General features: G+C 36.5%; 1 protein-coding gene across 3 annotated transcripts; it reads left to right on the top strand.

Moving 5' to 3' along the window:
• Nucleotides 1-5,000: 5,000 nt before the first annotated feature.
• Nucleotides 5,001-26,550, top strand: LOC128240836 (uncharacterized). Of its 3 annotated transcripts, none has more exons than XM_052957763.1 (6): nt 5,001-5,096; nt 9,451-9,623; nt 17,900-18,541; nt 21,091-21,249; nt 21,921-22,479; nt 23,643-26,550. In XM_052957763.1, exons 3-6 carry the CDS (start codon nt 17,984-17,986, stop codon nt 26,075-26,077), a joined length of 3,711 nt encoding a protein of 1,236 aa, XP_052813723.1. In that variant the 5' UTR covers nt 5,001-5,096; nt 9,451-9,623; nt 17,900-17,983; the 3' UTR covers nt 26,078-26,550. The 3 variants fall into 3 exon arrangements, with proteins under 3 accessions (XP_052813723.1, XP_052813721.1, XP_052813720.1); XM_052957761.1 differs by lacking the exon at nt 5,001-5,096 and adding an exon at nt 5,860-5,926; XM_052957760.1 differs by lacking the exon at nt 5,001-5,096 and adding an exon at nt 6,453-6,894.

The following is a 26,550-nucleotide window of genomic DNA, read 5'->3' as shown; positions in this document are numbered from 1 at the left end:
GTAAATGATGTTGTTTTGTGTGCAGGATTACTCTCGTTACTGCCATAATACACCCAATGAAGGGTAAATGATGTTGTTTTGTGTGTAGGATTACTCTCGTTACTGCCATAATACACCCAATGAAGGGTAAATGATGTTGTTTTGTGTGTAGGATTACTCTCGTTACTGCCATAATACACCCAATGAAGGGTAAATGATGTTGTTTTGTGTGTAGGATTACTCTCGTTACTGCCGTAATACACCCAATGAAGGGTAAATGATGTTGTTTTGTGTGCAGGATTACTCTCGTTACTGCCGTAATACACCCAATGAAGGGTAAATGATGTAGTTTTGTGTGCAGGATTACTCTCGTTACTGCCATAATACACCCAATGAAGGGTAAATGATGTTGTTTTGTGTGTAGGATTACTCTCGTTACTGCCGTAATACACCCAATGAAGGGTAAATGATGTAGTTTTGTGTGCAGGATTACTCTCGTTACTGCCATAATACACCCAACGAAGGGTAAATGATGTTGTTTTGTGTGTAGGATTACTCTCGTTACTGCCGTAATACACCCAATGAAGGGTAAATGATGTTGTTTTGTGTGTAGGATTACTCTCGTTACTGCCATAATACACCTAATGAAGGGTAAATGATGTTGTTTTGTGTGTAGGATTACTCTCTTTACTGCCGTAATACACCCAATGAAGGGTAAATGATGTTGTTTTGTGCGTAGGATTACTCTCGTTACTGCCATAATACACCCAATGAAGGGTAAATGCTGTTGTTTTGTGTGTAGGATTACTCTCGTTACTGCCATAATACACCCAATGAAGGGTAAATGATGTTGTTTTGTGTGTAGGATTACTCTCGTTACGGCCATAATACACCCAATGAAGGGTAAATGATGTTGTTTTGTGTGTAGGATTACTCTCGTTACTGCCATAATACACCCAATGAAGGGTAAATGATGTAGTTTTGTGTGTAGGATTACTCTCGTTACTGCCATAATACACCCAATGAAGGGTAAATGATGTTGTTTTGTGTGTAGGATTACTCTCGTTACTGCCATAATACACCCAATGAAGGGTAAATGATGTAGTTTTGTGTGTAGGATTACTCTCGTTACTGCCATAATACACCCAATGAAGGGTAAATGATGTTGTTTTGTGTGTAGGATTACTCTCGTTACTGCCATAATACACCTAATGAAGGGTAAATGATGTTGTTTTGTGTGTAGGATTACTCTCTTTACTGCCGTAATACACCCAATGAAGGGTAAATGATGTTGTTTTGTGCGTAGGATTACTCTCGTTACTGCCATAATACACCCAATGAAGGGTAAATGCTGTTGTTTTGTGTGTAGGATTACTCTCGTTACTGCCATAATACACCCAATGAAGGGTAAATGATGTTGTTTTGTGTGTAGGATTACTCTCGTTACGGCCATAATACACCCAATGAAGGGTAAATGATGTTGTTTTGTGTGTAGGATTACTCTCGTTACTGCCATAATACACCCAATGAAGGGTAAATGCTGTTGTTTTGTGTGTAGGATTACTCTCGTTACTGCCATAATACACCCAATGAAGGGTAAATGATGTTGTTTTGTGTGTAGGATTACTCTCGTTACGGCCATAATACACCCAATGAAGGGTAAATGATGTTGTTTTGTGTGTAGGATTACTCTCGTTACTGCCATAATACACCCAATGAAGGGTAAATGATGTTGTTTTGTGTGTAGGATTACTCTCGTTACTGCCATAATACACCCAATGAAGGGTAAATGATGTAGTTTTGTGTGTAGGATTACTCTCGTTACTGCCATAATACACCCAATGAAGGGTAAATGATGTTGTTTTGTGTGTAGGATTACTCTCGTTACTGCCGTAATACACCCAATGAAGGGTAAATGATGTTGTTTTGTGTGTAGGATTACTCTCGTTACTGCCGTAATACACCCAATGAAGGGTAAATGATGTAGTTTCGTGTGTAGGATTACTCTCGTTACTGCCGTAATACACCTAATGAAGGGTAAATGATGTAGTTTTGTGTGTAGGATTACTCTCGTTACTGCCGTAATACACCCAATGAAGGGTAAAAGATGTTGTTTTGTGTGTAGGATTACTCTCGTTACTGCCGTAATGCACCCAATGAAGGGTAAATGATGTTGTTTTGTGTGCAGGATTACTCTCGTTACTGCCATAATACACCCAATGAAGGGTAAATGATGTTGTTTTGTGTGTAGGATTACTCTCGTTACTGCCGTAATACACCCAATGAAGGGTAAATGATGTTGTTTTGTGTGTAGGATTACTCTCGTTACTGCCTTAATACACCCAATGAAGGGTAAATGCTGTTGTTTTGTGTGTAGGATTACTCTCGTTACTGCCTTAATACACCCAATGAAGGGTAAATGATGTAATCTTGTGTCCACTACTCGTTTCGTCCCCCCAGGGGCGCAACGACTTGCCGACATAATGTCGTAGTTTTACATGTTTCTAAAAACAATACTGTCAAAAGTTCCAGCATCTTTACGCAATAATGGCGATGCTTCTTGCCAACAACAGTTTGCATATGTTGTAATGGTTATTCCCGAGAAAACGTTTTAACGGGTTGTATATGTACTTTCTCGCTAAATACAAAATTTATAATATATGATTAAATTTTAAACTGACTAACTTTGCCAATATCGCTTTAATGCGTGTTTATTATTCACACTTCCACCAAATCTGCACCAGTAATTTCATTTAGAGTTTATTTCATACATTCATATTAATAAAGATGTAAATATTTATATCAAGTGAAACCTGCAAATTAATCATATATCGCAACCAAATACGTATACAGACTTGATTTCTTATATATTTCAATATCATTATTTCAGTAATATTAAATTTTAACATGAACAAACAACAACTAACCATTCTTAGTAAATGAGTACATGACAAAACATAAAACTTAAAAAAATACCTATTCGATGTATTTTATTTCAATTGTTTATTTTGTTAGTCAGCCTTTTCCATCTATTTCTATACAGTCAGCCAACTAGTCAGCCTTTTTTTACCCTTGCCAACCAGTTGAAACCGGATTTGCAACCGGAACATCTCGGCCATTATCCAACATATTTAACGAAGCTTGTCGGAGATGGCCGAGTTGTTACGATTGCCAGAATGGGTTAGTAGGGCAAAGGTGCGCGTGACGTTGCGCTCCTACAAGCAATAGCCGACAAGAAGTAATATGTAGGTAAATTAATTTTTAAGTTTGTATAATACTAGTATGTCTAAAACAAAGGTATTTGATAGCATTATTTCAATAAATAATCTATAAATGTGTCATTTTATGCGTATTTTCACAAATATTACAGTAACAGTAGTACAGTGTATAGTAGCGTTGGATATTTAACTAAAAGAGAAAAGTAACTTAAATCTCGGTTATTGCAAATCAACTTTTGGGTTCCGTATATACATACATGTAAAACTGATACTAGAAACAAGATGTAAACAAGGTAATGCATTTGTTCTTAAACTTCCCTTTGACATAATTTTGTCATGAGTTAATGCACCAGTGAATTATAACCACGCCCCCCCCCCCCCAGGTCCGGGAGTATACCGGGGATAGCCGGGGAAATGGGTCGTGTTTTTACCTTTCAGGTGGCCCTGCAGTGCCGAGTGAATGCGGTGGTTTTGTCTTTGCGCAAAATATAGCGGGGAATTTGCCTTACTTAGGCTCCCTGTGGATGGGGGCATTTTGCGGGGATTTGACCATCAGTTCTTCCCCGCAGGGCGGTGATTTTACCCGGGGTTGGCTGGACCGAAAGTCAAAATCCCCGGACATTGGGGGGAGGGCGTGGTTACAATTGACTGGTGCATAATAATTTACCGAAATAAAATTTATTTCAAAGCTGTTTGAGAAGGGTTGTAAGCGATATAAAATAATCGCATCATCATGAAAGTCAATTATAATAATAGAAGTGTTTATTAAGCAAAGCCATCCATCAATAGGATGTTTAGAAAACCGCTTTAAGATATAACTATTTCTGATGTTTATTTTCTTTGTCAGCCTTTTGCAATTTGGTCAGTCTTTCCCTCTATTTCTATATAGTCAGCCAGCTGGTCAGCTTTTTAGTAAATGCCCTTGACAACCAGTTGAAACGGGAGTTTGTTAGCAGGTGCGCGTGACGTTTTGCTTCTATGTCCCTGACAACGGTACCCCCTGACTATGCCTATGGACGACAAGAAGTAATCTTAAGGAAGATAATTCGTTTTCTCCAGTTACAGTTTGTATATTATATCTAAAGCTTCATATTGAAATTCATTGTAACTTTTAATAGCATTATTACAATAAAGTATGTATAAATGTGTCATTAAATGCGTATATATAGATGAAACCTAACTCGACTTTCGTTTTCACAAAAAAGTTACTTAAGGCGAAAGACTATGAATTTACACTCTTAAAGTTATTGATATTTATGCGAAAAACTCGAATAAGTATGGCCATAAAACTTTATTACAAAAAAAACGCAGTGTAGCGGTGTGTAAAACCAAAAGAGAAAAGTAACTTGATATCTTTTATTGCAATTCAACTTTCGATTTCCGTATACACATGCATGTACAACTGATTCTAAAAACAAGTAGTAAACAAGATCATGCATTTGTTTTTAAGATTCCTTTTGACATAATTTTGTCATGATTTATAAGTCATGAGGTAATTTACCCAAATAAAATTTATTCAAAAACTGTTTGAGAAGGGTTGTAAGCGATAGAAAAAAAATCGCATCATCGTGAAACTCAATTATAATAATAGAATTGTTAATTAAGCAAAGCCATCCATCAATAGGATGTTTAGAAATCCTCTTCGAAATATTTATATTTCAATTATTTATTTTCTTGGTAAGCTTTTAGCAATTTGGTCCGCCTTTCCCAATATTTCTATATAGTCAGCCAGCTGGTCAGCTTTTTAGTAAATGCCCTTGAAAACCAGTTGAAACCGGAGTTTGTTAGCAGGTGCGCGTGACGTTTTGCTTCTATGTCCCTGACAACGGTACCCCCTGACTATGCCTATGGACGACAAGAAGTAATCTTAAGGAAGATAATTCGTTTTCTCCAGTTACAGTTTGTATATTATATCTAAAGCTTCATATTGAAATTCATTGTAACTTTTAATAGCATTATTACAATAAAGTATGTATAAATGTGTCATTAAATGCGTATTTATAGATGAAACCTAACTCGACTTTCGTTTTCACCAAAAAGTTGAGGCGAAAGACTATGAATTTACAATCTTAAAGTTATAAATATTTATGCGAAAAACTCGAATAAGCATGGCCATGAAACTCTATTACAAAAAAACGCAGTGTAGCGATGTGTTAAACTAAAAAAGAAAAGTAACTTTAAAATATCTTTTATTGCAATTCAACTTTCGATTTCCGTATACACATGCATGTACAACTGATTCTAAAAACAAGTAGTAAACAAGATCATGCATTTGTTCTTAAGATTCCTTTTGACATAATTTTGTCATGATTTATGAGTCATGAGGTAATTTACCCAAGTAAAATTTATTCAAAAACTGTATGAGAAGGTAATGTTACGTAAGTGATAGAAAAAAAATCGCATCATCATGAAACTCAGTTATAATAATAGAATTGTTAATTAAGCAAAGCCATTCATCAATAGGATGTTAAGAAAACTTTTTAGAGATATTTTTATTTCAATTGTTTATTTTCTTGGTAATCTTTTAGCAATTTGGTCTGCCTTTCCCAATATTTCTATATAGTCCGCCAGCAGGTCAGCTTTTTCGTAAATGCCGCTTGACAACCAGTTGAAACCGGAGTTTGTTAGCAGGTGCGCGTGACGTTTAGCTCATATGTCCCTGACAACGGTACCCCCTGACTATGACAAGGAGTAATCTTAAGGAAGATAATTCGTTTTCTCCAGTTACAGTTTGTATATTATATCTGAAGCAACATATTGAAATTCATTTTAAAACTTTTAATAGCATTATTACAATAAATTATCTATAATTATCCATAAATACGTATTTATTGATGGAACTTTATAACTTACTGTACTCTACTTTCGTTTTCACAAAAAATATAGTTAGTTGAGGCGAAAAAGTAAGAATTTACACTCTTAAAGTTATTGAGTCGAATAAGCATGGCCATATAGCTTTATAACAAAACGGCAGTGTAGCGATATGTAAAACTGAAAGAGAAAAGTCACTTAAATCTCTGTTAATGCAATTCAACTTTCGATTTCCGTATACACGTTAATGTATAGTTCTGGCTTCCATAACTTTAATGTTGATATTAATTTTTTTGATGTTTACAACACATTAAAGTTATGGCGTAACCCCCATAGTAAAGTCAACCAGAATCAATTGAGTGTGATGATGCAATGCGGTCACATGAACATGATGACGTCGATGGATTCTATTTATAGCATCAGATTCACATCGTTCATTTAGTTGAATCCAATTGCAGTAAGGCTGAAAATACCTTTTGATAAGTAAAAACAATTTATTTATTCCAAATTTGTTATTAGTTATTTACTAATTATTCGGAAGAGAAAAAATAACAGCAATATAATCACTACATTTGTGAGGTCAAATGTAGGTCACATGGGTATTTTCTGAAAATCTTGGTGTCACGTGATTAAATTTGAACACAACTATGACCTAGATAAGGAATGCTTGTAATAGGATTTATTAAAATGCTATATCAACTATCTTTAAAGCGTTTTTTTGGTTTTGAAAATGTGTTTGTGAACTACATTTTACTTCATTTACCTGAGGATACAGTTATTTTGTCTGTACAATGCATACAAGTGAAATAACAGCGTGACATAAAAATGTCACGAATTCTGGTAGGGTTTGGATACGGCGTTCTCTTCAGCGAACACATCCAAAAAGGTAATATATAACGTGTTCGCTGAAGTTCTTTAGCTAGTTAATGTACAACTGATCTAAAAACAATCAGTATTTAATAATCAAGAACATACACCTCCAGGTCTGGCCCCAATTTCTCGAAACTTCTTAAGTCCCTTATAACAGGATTAAGCTAATCTCACTATTTTTGTTGTTCTATAAAATGTGTCATATTTAATTCTTCAAGAAATTTTAATTATTATGTAGGAACAATCTGTATGATTTTCAGAATAAACCGTTTTCATTTATCAAAATCCATTTTCAGTATGTATTTTGGCTTATTGAAATAAGCGACTTAAGCCTGTTAAGCTTAAGAAGTTTCGAGAAATTGGGGCCTGGTGAATAGCGGGGACTTTGACTTTCGGCTAAGTCAATCCCAGCTAAAATCCTCGTCAAGTAGGGACAAAAGGCTGGTAGCATTTCGACACGTACTAAAGTGCTGACGAGTTAGCTGACGATATAGAAATAGAGGAGAATTGCTGACCATATACACAAAGAAGAGAAAAAATGAGAAAAAAAGTTTTGAAATTCAAGGTTTTTCAATAGTTATTTTTTTTAATTCATTTTATAGACCCCTAATAGTGTATTGATAGAAGGATGTTTGTTTAATATTTTTAATGAAAATGTTATTGCATTGAAATAAATTGAGTTGTGTTTTTGTTGCTGGTTTGGTAAAAATATGAGAAAATATCGCCGATTAATATTTTTTAGGTGTTTCATTTACAATTGTTTGAAAGCAATTATTTTAATTGTGAAGGTAGCTTTAAATGATATCGTCACAAGATGTGCAAAATTATCTGCCCTACATCAAAGATGACATAATAGCTAAATCAATTTGAAAATAATTGGTCAGTAACAAATCCTTACATCCTAGTAATCTTTTCTAATACTCAGTAACAGTTCTCAGCCCATTAATTAACTTTATAAAAAGAAAAGTAACTTTTAATGACATATATGTAACAGGTCGTATATTTTATGGTTATGCGTAACCTGTACTTGTACAGTACGGTTGTATTTTTAAGCAGTAAGGTAGCGTTTTACAGTAGTTATGTACTTCCAATTCCGGTTTTCTTTGGTAGTGGCAAGTTCGTAAAAAGTATAGACGTGGAGATATCTATTAGTATCAAACCTATAACGACATAACCAGTTCCACCCAGTTACTGAGTAATAAACCAGCTCGACTACAAATATCACCGTGAGAGAACCACTGAGAGAGTCTTAAGGAGCATTCCTAAGACGACATCAGTCAGGTCGCCAGACGTTCCTTAACATTGTTGTGTAATTATGAGAGACAATAAAGACTAAAAAACTACAATAGTGTTAATCCTACATACAGCATGGCCGCTATTGTTACATATTGGCCAAATCACTATGTAAATATTTGGTCAGTATCTTTACAATGCGTCAGAGTCAAGTTTCCCTATACGTTACATTGGTCATCTAAGAAATTGGTCAGTTACTTTTTAATATCGAGTTTCCCATACGTTACATTGGTCAGCTATATGCAGTGAACTGTGAAATCTACTGACCATATGGAAACAGAACTATTTCTTCAATATCGGGTTTCCCTATACGTTACATTGGTCAGCTAAGAAATTGGTCAGTTACTTTTCAATATCAGGTTTCCCTATACGTTACATTGGTCAGCTAAGAAATTGGTCAGTAATTTTTCAATATCAAGTTTCCCTATACGTTACATTGGTCAGCTAAGAAATTGGTCTGTAACTTTTCAATATCAAGTTTCCCTAAACGTTACATTGGTCAGCTATATGCAATGAACCGCTATATCTAATGACAGAAGAGAAACAGAACAAATCATCATATTTTAGTAGTCATTTCTAAAATGTAGTAAAAAATATCGGCCTATTAAGTAAGTAAGAAAAGTAAGTTTCAATGACATAATTCTCCGCCAAATGCCCCCGCTCCTCATGGACATTCTAATGTCCGTTATTTTCGAAGTGAAAACAAAACCACCGCATTCACTCGGCACTGCAGGACCGTCTGGAAAGTAAAAACACGTCCCTTTTCCCCGCTTTTTACGGTTTGCACCCGACCTGGGGGGGGGGCGTGGTTTGAATTGACTGGCGCATAGACTTCCTTTTGACATTGTTAAGTCCAGAAAATTGAGTCTTGTGAAAAATGCGTACTGAAGAGACGATATTTAGTTATTATCGTCATTTGCTGAAGCGTTCCAAGCATTTGGAACATGTATCTTAGTTTCAACACTCTTAATGATTTGCAACACTTTATTTTGTCGTACAAAAAAAGATGACTCGAAGGGAGCAGATGCAGTTTACCAGCATACAAAGTTTGACGTACCTGGGGATACAATCATTCCTCAATTATTGAACAAATTCGGACTTTCAGCTCAAGATCACCATGACCTTGACTCTTGCCCAACTGACATCAAAATAGTTAGTGTGCTGGTCAGCATTCCCCAGAAGAAGTGATGTGCCCAATCATAGCCTCGTTATACAATTGTCTATTCTTACGGAATCGGAGTATCTGAGACTGAATGTTCACTATTATTGTAATTTTTAGGTGCCCTCGCCGACCGCCATTCGTTCAGGACGTGTCGACGGGTTACTAAACAGACTTCTGTGGGTGCAAGAGGGACCGGATCATTCACCTCCACATTCCTGAGACCACCCCTGGCCAACCCATCAACCACTTCATTCCGCTTCCAGCCGACGTTGGCTGGGACCCATACCATGGTAACCATAGTAATAATATTCTCCAGATTATTGAGTAGTTCCAAAATATCAAATCAGGTTTCGAGCTGCTACCTTTTTTTATAGACTGCAATGATGATAGGGAGTCTAGGAGGATAGCAGTTTGTATGGGCTTGTTACTGATAACCCAGTTCAATGCATCTTTGCTTGCCAAAACTTCTTCCAAAAAGATAAAGAGGTGATAGCTGCGTCCTTCAGTGTTTATAGTATTTTTGGATATAATAAAAAAGGCACATGCAACTATGCCAGATCCCAGGTTTTTAGACTAGTGAGTGGATATTTTTAGATGTTCAGCATGATTTTGATCAATATGAGAGAGTTTCAGCCTTGACGAGGTGTGGCAAGTATGATTTCGTTACTTTTTTAGAGATGGAGATTTCAATGAAGGATCTTGAAGGGCCCAGGGGGGAACCATAGACCGCCTCCGGTCTGCTACAATTACATCTCTGAGCCCGGCCCCAAACAATGCTATGTGTATATACACCAAAGGACATAGCTCTATGCTTATCCTTATCGTATTTTACCTTGATGAAGTAGCCGGTCCCAAAGAGTTTACTAAAAGGCCTGTTTACCGTGCCTGTACCCTAGCCCAGTAGTTAATAAATTGATTTCTCCTCCACAGGGACAAGGAAGTACCCCCGCCTATTCCTAGGGCAGGGCTCTCGGAGCTATGCGAAAGGCTTTATTTTGTATGTTGTCCATGACCTTAAAGCTGCACTCTCACAGATTGAACGTTTTGACCACTTTTTTTAATTTTTGTCTTGGAAAGGGCCATTTTTTTGGCAAAAATCCATGGAAACCAGTGATATGAGACTGCTGTATTTAACGGTTTAAGCCATATAACATTAATTTTCGAACGGAAATATGAAAATCTACGATCTAATTTTTTTGTCAGCAGTCTTATATCACTGGTTTGCAGATATTTACGCAAAAATTTGCTCTTTCCAAGACAAAAAATAAAAAAGTTGAAAAAATGGTAAGTGCAGCTTTAAGACTGTTTGGCGAGGCATTGGCATAGACTTGAGCTCCATAGTCTATTTCCTTACAATTGTAGAACTATTTTATACACATTACCAAAATATTCATATATGGAGTGTCAAAATAAATATGGGACGTTCACCTCGGGTATTTCTGTATCGATTTTCATTGGTTTACGGACGATAGATCCCGCCCAAAACTATACAATTTGCTTGTAAACCGGTATGCATGGCGCCACATTATAAATGCATTGAATGACAAGCTTTTTCTGGTTTCCATGTTATTGTTAAGTGTCCCCCACCAAAAAAGATAGCTATCACTTCAGCAAAGAAAGGACATAGTTCCTTTTACGCTAATACCGTAGGCGGGCTTCAAGCCCATATTTTAAATATATAACTCTTTGCTTAATTGCAAGGACATATACAATAAAAGTATACACAAGCCTGGTTGCTTTGTGAAGCGAATGCACGCCGGTACAGTAAAGGAAACAATAGAAAACTGATACTGTATCCATTCGCTTTCAAAAACTCATACATAAACTGACGGATATTTCAACCTTTATTGAATACATTTGTAGCATCACATGATTACGTCAATCAACCAATCACATTATAGCCTTTTACTGAATTGTGATACAAACACTTTTCCAAATCAATGACTTCAAAGACTATATTTGAGAATACAGTCGAACCTCGTTATGTCAACTTTTTCCGGACTTAGTGAAAAAAGTCGAGAAAACGAAAAGTCAACTCATCCGAATTACAAAAAATATCACCAATGCCAACACGTTTGAGTTGGATTGTCCGATGTACATCCACAATTGAAGGGTCTTGTTAAAAGTGAAACAAAAGAAGAATTATTTATGTCAATTTTTGTTTTACGTTTACGTTTATGGATCACACAAAACACATATAAAACCACAATTGCAACATAACCGGAAAGTCGACTTATCCGACGTCGACATAGTGAGGTTCGACTGTATATCAATATTTGTAAAAAGGATCAAGCCGTCAGTATCTTAGCTTTAACATTCCTTATGGTTTGCCACACTTCTTTAAAAATTATCTTTCGCAAAAAATGCATTTTACAAATCATGAAGTAGTCCCTTTCAATGACCTCACTCGTGTTTTTGTAAAATATACTTTTTTGTATGACGAAAGTGTGGCAAATTATTAGAAGTTTCAGGGCAGGGAGTGTTCGGGCAAGGCCCATTTGAGGAGTGCTTTGATAAGTTTGTTTGTCATATTAGGTTTTTAGTTTTAGGGCAAAGTGTACAGAATAGAGCTTGCCTGATTCTTTAACATGCACTAGTGTATAGCACTGTCACACGGGACCCCCATTTTACGTCCCTCCTAATATTTTTAGCTCATGTGCACACCAACCAGTTTGTGTTTACCCATTTCCACCTTCAGTGTTACTTGAGCCTTTTATTAATTTTTCTTATTCTCTTTTAAGATGCGAGTTTGTATACAGAACCACAGAGACCATGTTTTTCAATACATGTTTAATTTGAATTTTAGCTCTTGGTCAAATCCACTTTAACATTCTTTAAAGGGGCTTAAGACACCAGATGGCCCCAAAATCAGAAAAAAACAGTATTTCCTCAAAGCAATCATTGAATTGTCAAAACAAGATAGTAGAAGGCCAATAATACATCATTTTACATGATTAAAATAAAAAACACTATAAGCTGCTGTTTCATCTGTGTTTTCAGTTTTAAAAAAACGCATAATGGTTTCCCAGTTTAAATCATATCTGTTATGAGTACAGATAAATATGTAACATGGTATTGTAAAGCCCCATGAATAACAACATGAATGTTATTTTAGGCTTTACATAATTAATTAGAATTGTTGTTTTCATTAAGAATTAAATAAATATTTCTATGATTGAGCAACTGCAAATTATTTCTTTGTTTCTTGAATGCAGATGTTTTTTTGTTTTATTATTCACACCTTATGATAAGCATCTATTGTAACAAATATTTTCTTCACTTTTGATCATTAGCTGCTGTTTTAATTTCTTATTCTGATTGTTTCACTACAAGAAACCAACACACATATGGCTTGAAGTATTTCCTGCCAGACTTTCTTGATTAGTGCCAAAAAGAGTAGAAACTCCATTATGTCGCTCAAATTGTTAACTATGCAAATTAGTTAAAGAATGACTTTTTATACGCCCGAAGGGTCGTATTATGTTATGGCCTCCATCGTCCGTCTGTCCGTCTGTCCGTCCGTTAGCAATTCCGTGTCCGGGCCATAACTTGGAAACTAATACAGCGATTTTCAAATAACTTTATACAAATCATCACTACATTAAAAGGATGTGTCGCGCGCAATTTCCAGGTCCATACCTCAAAGACTATAATCACCATGAGGGTGCGTTAGCAAATCCGTGTCCGGGCCACAACTTGGTCACTAATAAAGTCATTTTCAAATAACTTTATACAAAGCATCATTACATTAAAAGGATGTGTCGCGCGCAATTTTCAGGTCCATACCCCAAATACTAGAATCACCATGGGGGGGCGTTAGCAATTCTGTGTCCGGGCCACATCTTTGTTACTAATGAAGTCATTTTCAAATAACTTTATACAAAGCATCATTACATGAAAAGGATGTGTCGCCCGCAATTTCCAGGTCCATACCTCAAAGTCTAGAATCAACATGGGGGGGCGTTAGCAATTCTGTGTCTGGGCCACATCTTTGTTACTAATAAAGTGATTTTGTAATAACTTTATACAAATCATCACTACATTAAAAGGATGTGTCACATGCAATTTCCAGGTTCATACCTCAAAGTCTAGAATCACCATGGGGGGGGGACATTAGCAATTCCATGTCCAGGCCATAACTCAAAGACTAGAATCACCATGGGGGGGCGTTAGCAATTCTGTGTCCGGGCCACATCTTTCCAAGTCCATACCTCAAAGACTAGAATCACCATTGGGGTGCGTTAGCAAATCCGTGTCCGGGCCACAACTTGGTCACTTATAAAGTCATTTTCAAATAACTTTATACAAAGCATCATTACATTAAAAGGATGTGTCGCGCGCAATTTTCAGGTCCATACCTCAAACACTAGAATCACCATGTGGGGGCGTTAGCAATTCTGTGTCCAGGCCACATCTTTGTTACTAATAAAGTCATTTTCAAATAACTTTATACAAAGCATCATTACATTAAAAGGATGTGTCGCGCGCAATTGCCAGGTCCATACCTCAAACACTAGAATCACCATGGGGGGGGGGGCGTTAGCAATTCTGTGTCCGGGCCACATCTTTGTTACTAATAAAGTCATTTTCAAATAACTTTATACAAAGCATCATTACATTAAAAGGATGTGTCGCGCGCAATTTCCAGGTCCATACCTCAAACACTAGAATCACCATGGGAGGGCGTTAGCAATTCTGTATCCGGGCCACATCTTTGCTACTAATGAAGTGATTTTCAAATAACTTTATACAAATCATCACTACATTAAAAGGATGTGTCACATGCAATTTCCAGGTCCATACCTCAAAGTCTAGAATCACCATGGGGGGGGGAGACGTTAGCAATTCCATGTCCAGGCCATAACTCAAAGACTTGAATCACCATGGGGGGGCGTTAGCAATTCTGTGTCCGGGCCACATCTTTCCAGGTCCATACCTCAAAGACTAGAATCACCATGGGGGTGCGTTAGCAAATCCGTGTCCGGGCCACAACTTGGTCACTTATAAAGTCATTTTCAAATAACTTTATACAAAGCATCATTACATTAAAAGGATGTGTCGCCCGCAATTTCCAGGTCCATACCTCAAACACTAGAATCACCATGGGGGGGGGGCGTTAGCAATTCTGTGTCCGGGCCACATCTTTGTTACTAATAAAGTCATTTTCAAATAACTTTATACAAATCATCACTACATTAAAAGGATGTGTCGCGCGCAATTTCCAGGTCCATACCTCAAACACTAGAATCAACATGGGGGGGGCGTTAGCAATTCTGTGTCCGGGCCACATCTTTGTTACTCGTCCGTTAGCAATTCCGTGTCCGGGCCATAACTTTGTAACTAATAAAGCGATTTTCAAATAACTTTATACAAATCATCACTACATTAAAAGGACCTCAAGCCGAATCTTCTTCGGGCGTATAATGCTCCGTTTCGCAGTGCTCTTGTTATTTAAGGAATGAATTGCGGGGTTGATGTCATTATCGGTTTATGAACGCAATTGGGTTGGTCAATGTGTGTGTAGTCCGAAGGACTCCAAGCGTACTTTGACCAACCCAATTGCGTTCATATCCCCGATAATGACATCAACCCCGCAATTCATTCCTTATATTTACACAAATAGTTCATTATTTCATTCAAGAATTGTTAAAAAAATACTTCATTTCTTTTAAGAAAACCTTTCAGTAATCCGTTCTTACCCATTCTGTAAATAGAACGACCCGACTATAACCGGAAACATTTTTTTCAAATGACGTCACAATAACGCGGGAAAAGATCAACCACTTGAAATCACTTTAAAACGTAGAATTGAAACACTTCTGGTACCAATATATTTAAAATATAATAAACTAACACTTTTAAAAATGTTACTCTATATTTTACGAGACCTGCAGACACAATACAACCAATAACAAGATCAATAGCTTTCATGTATATTGTTATGCAATGAATTACAATCCGAACATATCCGAAGATGTTGCGTACATCGATTGATGAACGCAATTGCCGAAAGGCAGTTCATTTAAGGAATGGAAGTTGAGGTGTAAATATTGGTTAATTAGGAAGTTCACCCTGTTATATAGATTCTTCTGTTTAAACTTTAACAGCAGAGAACTTAGGGAACTTTAGAGAACTTAGGAAAAGGTCTTCAAGTTAGGTTTGAAAGAATAACATCTCCAACTACTTTTACTAAGAGAAATGATGAATTATTTGGTGTTAGCTTATAATTATTATTGTGTCACAAGAAGACCATTGAATTTACATGGACAATTAGAACTGAATAAGAACCTAATCTGGACGTTATACTTATGCTGTTACTGTTATTGTTATTATGATGAATATTCCATCACAAGAATAAAAGTGGAAAAACTTAGAACTTCTTATGAGCTTGTAACCACGCACGACCGAATGCAAACGTGCATTCCAACCGACCAGGGTCATAGCGGCCCCACCGAGCTACATTCCCCCGGAAGCGATCCGACACAAGACGGCGCCCTATGAACCCTCCGTTACAAATATACCAACGCTATTTTTAAACTTACTGGGATTTAAGTGGTAGACAATCCAAGTAAATCTTGAATTGGAAACATGCGTAAAAACTGCGAAAGATGCATCTGTTGTAAGCGATTTGATACACCAGTAAGCAAGATGCAATGCGTTGTACACACAACAGTGTCGATTTTCATGTTGGTTTTAAATAAAATTCTTTTTTCTTGCAATTGTATCATCTGGTGTCTAGCGCCTTTAATAGGTGGATCATGTCAATTTAGATTTACATATTCAGAGTTACTTACCTTATATGATATAGCTACATATTGAACTGTTTAACGCAAAAGCCACTTAGGAAGTTTATATGATGCAGTAGGTAACATATCAGGCTTTAATGAGGAAGTTTGCAAGTTTGAATCCGTTGTGGGTTATACTTATAAGTATCTATCATGTGTTTCCGGTTCAGATAGAAAAATCCGACCCGAGGGCACGGGCGTAAGCCGGTAACGAGGCTTTTTTGATCCGGACCGGAAAAACATGATTGATATTTCTTCTTGCATACCTAAAATTATGAATTTATGGGAAAATTGACGTAGAAAACGTACTTTTGTACATTTCACCAAAAAGTGCGTGCGACGTTGTGTACTGACGTCATAAAGCGCAGTAATTTTAAATCACTATCGACGTCAAATAGTTCCTTTAAAAATTGCGCTTTTACGATTATTTATTTTCAATTTTAATTAAAAGTATTGTATACTTATATTTTTGATTCCGCTTTATTGAAATTGCATACTATACTTTTCATAAACCATACAATAAAATAAATAAAAAGTGGCGCGTTGTTGCGTGTGACTCATCTTACATGGGGGGTATAAGATGAGTTTTTCCAGCACCGGTCACATGACCGGAAACACACGTCCGGTATGCAAGAATTTAGTATGCCCCCCCTTCGAAGAAGACATGAAGGTTGGGTCTGATCAGTAGATGACCATTATTGATTTGCCGCAGAGACCTTTAATGCAAAAGGTTAACAAAGCTTCTCCCTGTGATATCTCAACAATGCCTAGACCTATGATCATCACACTTGACATGGAGGCTGGGCCTGAGCAGTAGATGACCCCTATTGATTTAAGTGGTCATCGAGTCAAAGGTCAAGGTCACAGTGACCTTGAGTGCAAAAATGTTGTTCGAGTGATAACTCGAGAATACCTGCACCCATGGCCCTCAAACTTGACTTGGGTGTTGGGACTGACCTGAAGATGACACATTTTGATTTTAGGGGTCATCATGTCAAAGGTCAAGGTCACAGTGACCTTGAACGCAAAAAGATTTTCAGTGTAATAACTTGACAATGCCTGCATCCATGGCTCTCAAACTAGACATTTAGGCTTTGGGTGACCACTTGATGACTCCTATGGATTTTGAGTTCATAGAGTCAAAGGTCATGGTCATAACTCATATTTATCATTAAAATTTTGTCATATTTACTTATACCTTGCTGCTAAGAGGATACATTTTTATCTGCAAATATCAGTCATCATCTGAACATGATTAAAAAACTGTACCTACTATCCTCACACTTTGAATGGTCATAATCTTAAAACTGCCTCAAAGACATCCAATGTCAATGACAAATCAGCTGTCATTTTGGTCCATGCACATTTAATTCAATTGTCCAAAATATCCTGACATGGCGCTCAGGGAGGACATAATGTTTGACAAACATCTCTTGTTGTTAATTTTTTTGTCTTTTCTTTGATTTTCGAGAGTTCAATTAAGTTATTTTTTCTTTTTAAAACATATTTTATCCTTTTAATTGCTATTTATTTCCATGTCCATCCATGTATATAACAATGCATCTCATAGAAAATTAAAACAATACTTTTATCCATTATGAGCTATGATTGAAATAAGCTTATTACCCAGTCTGTTGAATGGCATAAATATCTATAAATCCAAATTACAATCATGTGTGAAATCAGACTATAATGTGGTATTTTACTTTTTCATGAGCATATTTCAATTATATGGTTTCAAAGAAACACACTATTTTGTAATGTTTCGTCTAATATTTCAGGCAATTCCCACGATGTCTACAATGCCATACAGTGTAGACTGAGATTAAAGTCACTAGCTCGTTGACGTGTGTCCCTGAACGGAAATGGCTTCATACAAAGATATCCTTAAGGAACCTGAGAACCAGAACTGGCTCAAAGGTTCCCTCGCCCTCCGGATCACCAAGGCCGGTCTGCGAGGCCTTGTTGAAGGGGACTCCTCTCGCGTCCAGCAAACAATTTACTCGACAGTCATCGTGGCCAAGAAACTCACTGCTGGAACAACATGCAGTCTTTGTCAGACAGAGAATATCTTAAAGTGTCCTACAAAGGGACTGTGCTCTCATCCTCGAAACTGCAAGTACCACAACTCTCCATCGAAGATGTACCGGCCTTGCCCCTCTCATATATGCGAAGACTTTCGAGATGAAATAATTGATGTCCACAGATACAATGGACCCTCTTGGAAGAATTCTAAGGCCAACAAATGGTGTACGAATCATTGGCAAGTAGCCAAATGTTTTATGCCACCTGACGGTTATCTCGACGTTACTTCGTACGAAGATACAGACTTCAATGGTATCATAAGCGTTATGATAAACTGTACCGAGTTCCAACAGAGTATGTCGTTCATGATTGCCAACAAACAGAACGCATTAACTAAGGTAATATATGTATATACACGTGACGTTTCGGTCGTTGTATTTAATCAAGCATTAACATTATTGTTATTTTCGCTCTTCTGTTATTCATTTAATATTAAAAATATGTTTATAAATATTTCTTTAACTCTGTCAACTGCATGTTGACTATGTTTAATCTGAAACAATTTGTTCCCTGTACATTGCGTATTATTAATTGCTCCTTATTAATTTGCTATATATATTGTTGGGTTGCTGACTATTGTATTATGTCTTCATAAATCTGGCAACTTTTCCCCAGCAATGACTTCTATCTATGAGAGACCGGTGGTGAAGGGTTCAACTTCACAAATTCATGATTTCACGATTTAAACTTTACAAATTCATTTTTTCATGATTTCAACTCCAAGAGTTCATGATTTCAACTTCACAAAGTCATGATTTGACGATTTCGATTTCACAAATTCATGATTTCAACTTTACAAATTCATGATATCAGCTTCACGAGTTCATGATTTCACGAATTAATGATTTCAACTTCACGAAAACATGGTTTCAAAATTTTAACTTCACGAAATCTTGTTTTCCTCAGAATTTCAAGAAATCAAATTATTAAAATAAAGAAATCGTAAGATCATGAAGTCGTTAATTTGTGAACTTTATGATGTTGAAATTGTGAATTTGAAACTGCAAACGATGAATGAACATTAAATCGTCATAATATTTAAGGGAAATCATGAAATTATGAAGGGGAAATTATTAAGGCCATCCTTAAAAAATTGAATGTTTGCTGTAACGCGACCGACTCACGAAATTACCGCGACTCAACTTTTTTTTTAGGCCCTCCAGGACGAAATTTTTTTTTTCGCATCTCCGAGCGTACGGAAAATAATCTTTCCGCTCATTATATTTTTTTTCCGCTCATTATTTTCCTTCGGCTCATTTATATTACGTCATGCGGTTGACTTTTGTTTTTATCGACAAAATGGCCGACGAAGGCGAGCGTGTAACCTTTGCGGTTACAGTTATCGAGAAAAAGGGGCCTGAAACCATATTCCATTTGTACATGATTTCTACAGCATTTTGGTCCCTCTTGCTGTTCTCAGTTACTGATAGGAGTATGGGAACTTTATAGAACTGGTAAACAACTCAGGATGACTGAGATTGCCCAGGAACATTGTGAGTAGGTTTCTAAAAATGTTACTCAAACAAAGCCAATAAACAAAAATGATGCAATGCATTAGACTTTATTAACAGGAAACTTATTTTGGATGTTCATTATAAATACCAAATTTATTATTATAATGTTCTGTAACTATTTATATTGTAATCCTAAGAGTTTGTTGTACAACTATGTAGACACACTGATGAAGTATCTAAGTCTGTGTCCATGGGATCTGTCCAAATGAGGATGATGGAATGAGACATGTCTGATGATAGTCATCACACTGTACTACATGATAATGGTTTAATGGATGAGGTCTGTCCAAAATGAAGTGTCAAGCAATCTGAAATGATAAGAAACTTATTTACTGAGTAATTTAAGGCACACAATGGGAAAAAAAAAATCCCTACCTACCTACTCACTGTAAAAATGATGGGTAGCGTTACAGCAAACATACAATTTTTTAAGGATGGCCTAAGGGGAAATCATAAAAATAATGATTTTGGAGTGTTGCCATTGGTCTTTCATACTGACCAGCTTTTTGGCATGAAAGAAGTCTTTGCAAAGTGTAGTGTAGAAGATGCAATAACTCATTAAGTGATATTATGTTATGATTTTTGAAACTTATAAATATATTATTTGTGTAAAAACTTGAAAAATGTATTTCCGATGTATATTTTGGGACCTTTATGATTTTGCATGATACAAGCACAACATTTAGGTATGGATATGGGCTGTGATCCTGTTAAGTGTTGTGATACCGAAATGTTGATAACATTAAAGGGACTGTACACCAGATTGACCCCCAAAAAATCTCAGGACAATTATTTAATAAAATGTTTTACTCGTTGACATCATAATAATTATTGTAAAAAAGAATACCAAAATTTAAAAAAAAAATTGTGTCGAAGACCAGGTTCGAACCTATGTCGCCAAAATTGCAGTCTGGCGTTGTATCCACTGAGCTACGAAGGTTTACCCTAAACAGGTGTTATAATTAAGCTATAGACCTAACTCGGTAATATCAGGTGATAACATCGACTAGCCAATCACGCATAAGGAATGAATTCTACTAGGTAGACATACCCAGTAATCTTTTTTAATGGAAACATACAAAAACACTGCGAAAAATAAATTAATTGTAAACTATGTGGTACATCAGTTAGTAAGTTTCAATGCATTGTACACATCGATGCCAAGATTATGTCATTTTTCGACAATTTTCTCTTTTTTCTCTCGCTATTTCATCATACGGAGTACATTCTCTTTAAAGGTCAATGTAAATTGGTAATAAATTGACTTTCACACAAGAATCTTGAATATCTGGTTATTAGTACTACTAATGATAACAAGTATTCTTTAATAAAAACAAATTTCATTTAAATATTCCAAGATATTTCAATTATAGGCTCGTGAGATAGGCCGCAAGATTCGCCATTCCCCGGATCTCAAGGTGACTGACACAGACCTAGCCGGATACTTCGCCACTTTGTACACCCTTCTGACAGACTCTAAAGTTCTGGCCAGTGACAAAGATGCCCAGGAAGCTGTCAATAAATTGAAACAGGTGAATGTTTGTGTTTTGTTAACTGCTCAAGCTCAACGTGGTCTAAAAATAAAATTTTAAAATGGTTTTATTTTTTACATTTAAAAAAAAATATTTCCGAAAAAACATAAATGAAATGTTAAAAAAATAATTTAAAATACGTTATTATATAATTACTAAACATACTATAATAAAACTTAAAGTAATAAAACTTGTTAAAAAGGCATTGATTTACGTTTTTACATGTAGTAAACTGTGTTATAGGACAATAGTACAGCACAATATATGTTGATGCAGGTTTTAAACTAAATTCAGTATCATTCTTTACTCACTTTAACACTTTAACTTTAATGATAAGTCGTAAGATTTTTGTACAGATACAAAACAATAGGCCTTTATAAAAGAAAATGAGTTAATAGCTACGTGGTCAAAGTTCCCCTGTTGAAAAAGCGCAAAGTATCTGTGCATAAATCATATATCTTTTGTTTTACTTTGATCATTAAAGTCAAATGAGTCCAACATGAGCATGCAGTAAAATAAAAAAATAAAAAATAGCATACCTTTTCCATCAACCTAAAGTGTGCGCATGAGGGATTTATCTGTAATGTTATTTTCCATTTCGTGTATGTACGATCGCCAATTTAAGTGTATCTCTCAAACAGTTTTAAACAAATAATCTGAACGGTTTACAGCTCGAAAAAGACGCACTTCCAATATCGACCGAAGATCTTCGGGAACTACGAGAAGAAGCTAGAGTAATTCTAGAGGCTGGTAAGCGTAAGTTAGAGGAGACTGCGGAAACAGGGAAGCAAGAGTTAAAAGACGAGGTGGCTGAGGGTAAAACTACCTTAGAAACTGGCCAACGTGAGGTAGCGGAGACTGTGGAAACAGGGAAGCAAGAGTTAAAAGACGTGGTGGCTGACGGTAAAACTACCTTAGAATCTGGCAAACGTGAGGTAGCGGAGACTGCGGAAACAGGAAAACAAGAGTTAAAAGACGTGGTGGCTGACGGTAAAACTACCTTAGAAACTGGCAAACGTGAGGTAGCGGAGACTGCGGAAACAGGGAAGCAAGAGTTAAAAGACGTGGTGGCTGACGGTAAAACTACCTTAGAAACTGGCAAACGTGAGGTAGCGGAGACTGCGGAAACAGGGATTTGTCAATTAGAAGAAGTTATTCAAGTCGGTAAACGAGAGTTGGGAGAGGCCTTGCAGCAGACAAAAGATGCAAAAGAAGTTGAGCAAGGAAAAGGTAATTTTCGGAAATAAGAAGCAGGAACAGAAATAAGTCATTTTTATGTATGTTTCATATATTCTACAGATCTAGATTAATTGTATTGGTATGTTTCAGGCTTTGACCATTTAAGTAAATGTAAATATTCAGTTCATGGTCATCATCTAGAAAAAAAATTGATTAATTTTAATAAAGAGTATTTTGTGGTTTCAAATGGTAAATTGAACAGAAGCAATACGAATCTTGAATAACTTATAGTAAAAGAGTGAGCGTAGCTGACTTAAAATAGAACCTCATTGGCTGAAACGTCGGTGACGCAGATTCCGATGCAGGGATGTAAAACATCCTTGAAAGTTGAAATTCTTTAAGATTAGGCCTAATACAAAATGAGTGCCTATGTGCAATTTCATTGGTTGAACATGTAGGTTGTATTCTATTTAAAAAAATGCTACACTGCCAGGAAAGAAGGAAGTGAATAATGAACCCCTATATCTGTATTAAATGGTAAACATTACGCCATATTGTGGTTGGTGGTTACATACTAGAATACAATTAGTGGTTTTCAATACAACCGAGTGAACCAACACTCTGATAATCTGGAAATGTGCAGATGGAAGCGTAATATTAATACCACTTTTCACTTTTTTGTATGATAATATAAAGCATTAAAGTCATTATGCTTCAGTTATAACCTAAAATACTCAACACACAACATTTTCCCTTATACTTTAAACCCACATCAGAGGAGGATCCAGGAATTGATGTTAGAGGAGGCGTAACATAAGGGCACAACCTTTTGACATTTGCCCCTCCCACAGAACTGAAAAAGTACAATGTTAATATACATTTGTATGTTAAAATGTTGGCAAAAGGTCTTGGGGTTATTCTCCCAAGAAAGGTGTTATAATTTCAAGTCTGAAATAAAGTTTATTGTTACTCTGTTTTTAACCAATGATCACATAAAAAGTAAAATTAGATCCCCCTCCCCCAATCCACCATGTACATTGTGCCTAGCCAAATAAAATGTTTTTATTTTGACTGATATATTTAGGTTCGTTACGGATAAAGAGAATAAAACATTTAACTGTAGTATTTTGTATCAACCCAACGTGAATATATCGCGATAATATGAATGTACATTCATGATATTTGAAACAGTTATATACTTTTTCCATTCACAGATCTACGTCATCGCCTGGTCAAATATTATCAGAAGCAGCTCAGCAGCGCGCCCATATCGCCATTGCTGTCGGACAAGGACGAGAAGCTAGAACGGTTTTACGTCCCTCCAATGATCTTGGAGAAACACCACAGAAGACTTCGTGACGATCAACAACAAAATGATTCTCCTATTTCCTCTTATAGACAAATTTTCTGTAAAGATGAGGGGGTTACCAATACTGTTATACTTGACGGCGAGGCCGGAAGTGGAAAGTCATCATTTTCAGCTATGTGTACCATTAAGTGGGCTTCACTGTTTTCTGTATCGAATAAAGACAGTGGGGGAAAAGGTTTAGATCAGGGTGTAGAAGAGGATAAGAGTTTTGAACGGCTACTAACAAATGCGAACAATTTAAGGTACACAAGTGGTACACACGAATATCTAAGTGAAGTACTTTCATTGTCTGTATTTCAGAGGTGGAGCTTGCAGAGATTATTGTCACACACCAACTGTGATCTTCAAGATGAGGACTTTTTTAAAAACATTGAGTTTATGTTCCATCTTAAACTGAGAAATAGCTGTGAATCTTGCGAACTGTCAGACATGATTCGTGATCAGCTGATCAACATAATTTACAAGCCAGACGAAAGGGCAGCTGGTTACTCTACTATGCTTCGTGTTTTGTCAGAACGAAAGTGCGTGATCATAGCTGATGGGCTGGACGAGTGGTCGCATCCAATTGAAACAAAGTGTTCATGCTCAGAGGTAGAAGACAAAGCTATCCCACATTTATCACCAACATTAGATGCAACTGTACTGATTACATCGAGACCCTGGCGAATGTCCCAAAATCGCATTAAAGACACCAAAATAGACAAATACTTACAACTACAGGGAGTAGCTAATGTAAAGCTATTGGTTCAGAAAGCTCTGATTTGCCTCAATGAGAGAGTAACTGAAAAGATGAAATATCCGGGTTTCTTTCTCTTTGTCTCCAGAAAGGAATTAGAGCATCTACTCTCTGTACCTATCGTTATATTGTTGCTAGTTTGTCTGTGGTTTGAAGGAGAAAATGAATCATTTTCTATGTGTGACATATACGCATACATGATTGACATGATGTTAAGGAGAAAAGCGCTTCCTATGCTTCGTGTTTTGCTCGAAAGCACACCTTTGCTACGATGCTTCCAGCAAACAAAACATGTACAAAAGTACCACAGCATCGTCTTAAAGCTTGCAGAACTTGCCTTTAAGAAATTATTTTCGAGTGACCGAAAATCATCCCTGGTGTTTCAAAATGTTGATTGTTTGACGCCAGAGGAGCTCCTGTTTGTTCTGAAATCGGGTTTAATTCGGGAAACAAAGTCTCAATCTTTGATTAGAATATCATCAAGTTTCTCATTCATCCACAAAACTGTACAGGAATTTCTTGCTGCAGTTCACATTGCTAACCATGCTGGAGAAATTCAAAGAGTAATTGGACCATATTGTGAGGAGTTCTTATATTCAAGTTACAAATCTATGACTGGGTCTGATGTACCGCCAGTTTTTATATACGTGTGCGGTCTTAACCCTAAAGTTGCAAAAGATATGTCTACAGTGATGTCACTTTCTATGTTGGATCACCCTGACTGGAATGATGAGCCGGATGCGGACAAAGATGCAAATTTCTCATTACAGCCAGTAATTTATTATGGTTTTAGAGAGGCCAAAGCCAACAATGTACAAAATATTCAACTGACTCTACTGGCCTTTGACTTCCGTAGACCTGGACTATCGGGTTTAATATTTAGTTCTTCATTAAGTGATGTTGCAGCCATGAAGACCTTGCTATTGATGAACAAGTCTGAGGTACGATGTATAAGGATCAGGGGACCAAATAATATTAGCAATGAGGAGCTCCAGGAGGTGTTCACCTGCTCAGCCGACACTCTTACCACCGTTCTATTACTCTTCATTGCTGGACAGTATGACCTTTCTGCTTGTAGTCATCTAAAACATTTGACAATCACGGGGCGTCATACATCGAATATCATGATAAATACGAATAGTTTAGTTTCATTGAGATTGTCAATGGTTTCGATAAAGGTTGAAAGTAGAATTTTACAGTCATTGGAACAAAGATGTGAGACATTGATGAAGTTCGAGATAGGCTCTGTTTCTAACATTAAGCTATTTTGTCGGACACTTCCCAAGCTGAATCATTTACAAGATTTGACGATCGAGTATTCAACCCTCGGTGATTACCTTCTACTCCTTCCGCCCTCTGTCACCAGTGTCATCTTATTCGAGGTGACAATGTCCGCGTGGTCTATGAGGGAGCTGGTGGAGAACTGTTCTCACACGGTGACTTGCAGAATTGATAATTGCGAAATGGATCCGATCGAAGATTTCTTGGACATTAAGCGGTATGCTCAAACGAGAAATAATATTTGTGTGATTGAAAAAAAATAAACATAGGATTTTCTATTTCAGAAAGAGAAGACCGAAAGCAATATTTGTTGAGAAGCAATTTGTAATTCATTTAGTTTCGATGTCAAAGAGTTGAAATATACTGCATTCCAACACTAAAACAGGCATAATCTTGTTAAAATATGCTTTAAAGTACAAAAAGACGTTTCTTGTAATTTTTGGGAAAGTGTGCGAATTGTATGCGGATGTTACGTCATTTCGAAATAGACGTTGTTGAAATTGCAAACCTGTTCACTCTGACGTTCAATTTGGAACTTGGAAGCGGGCTGAAATTCCAAAAACGATGCCTAATAAATCAAGCTCATATTTTCACTTTTTGAAAGTGGAATATCATTTCTGTTCACTCATATATATATATATATATACAAACCATCTTTACGGATACATGTTTGATTCAGTCAGATAACAATTTAATGTTATCAAGTGCCACAGCCACTATTAAAAAGTGAACTTTT

The sequence above is a fragment of the Mya arenaria genome, chromosome 7 (genome assembly GCF_026914265.1).
Source record: "Mya arenaria isolate MELC-2E11 chromosome 7, ASM2691426v1".
Classification (NCBI taxonomy): domain Eukaryota; kingdom Metazoa; phylum Mollusca; class Bivalvia; order Myida; family Myidae; genus Mya; species Mya arenaria.
The sequence above is the reverse complement of the archived record's forward strand: the minus strand, read 5'-3'. Positions and strand labels throughout refer to the sequence as shown.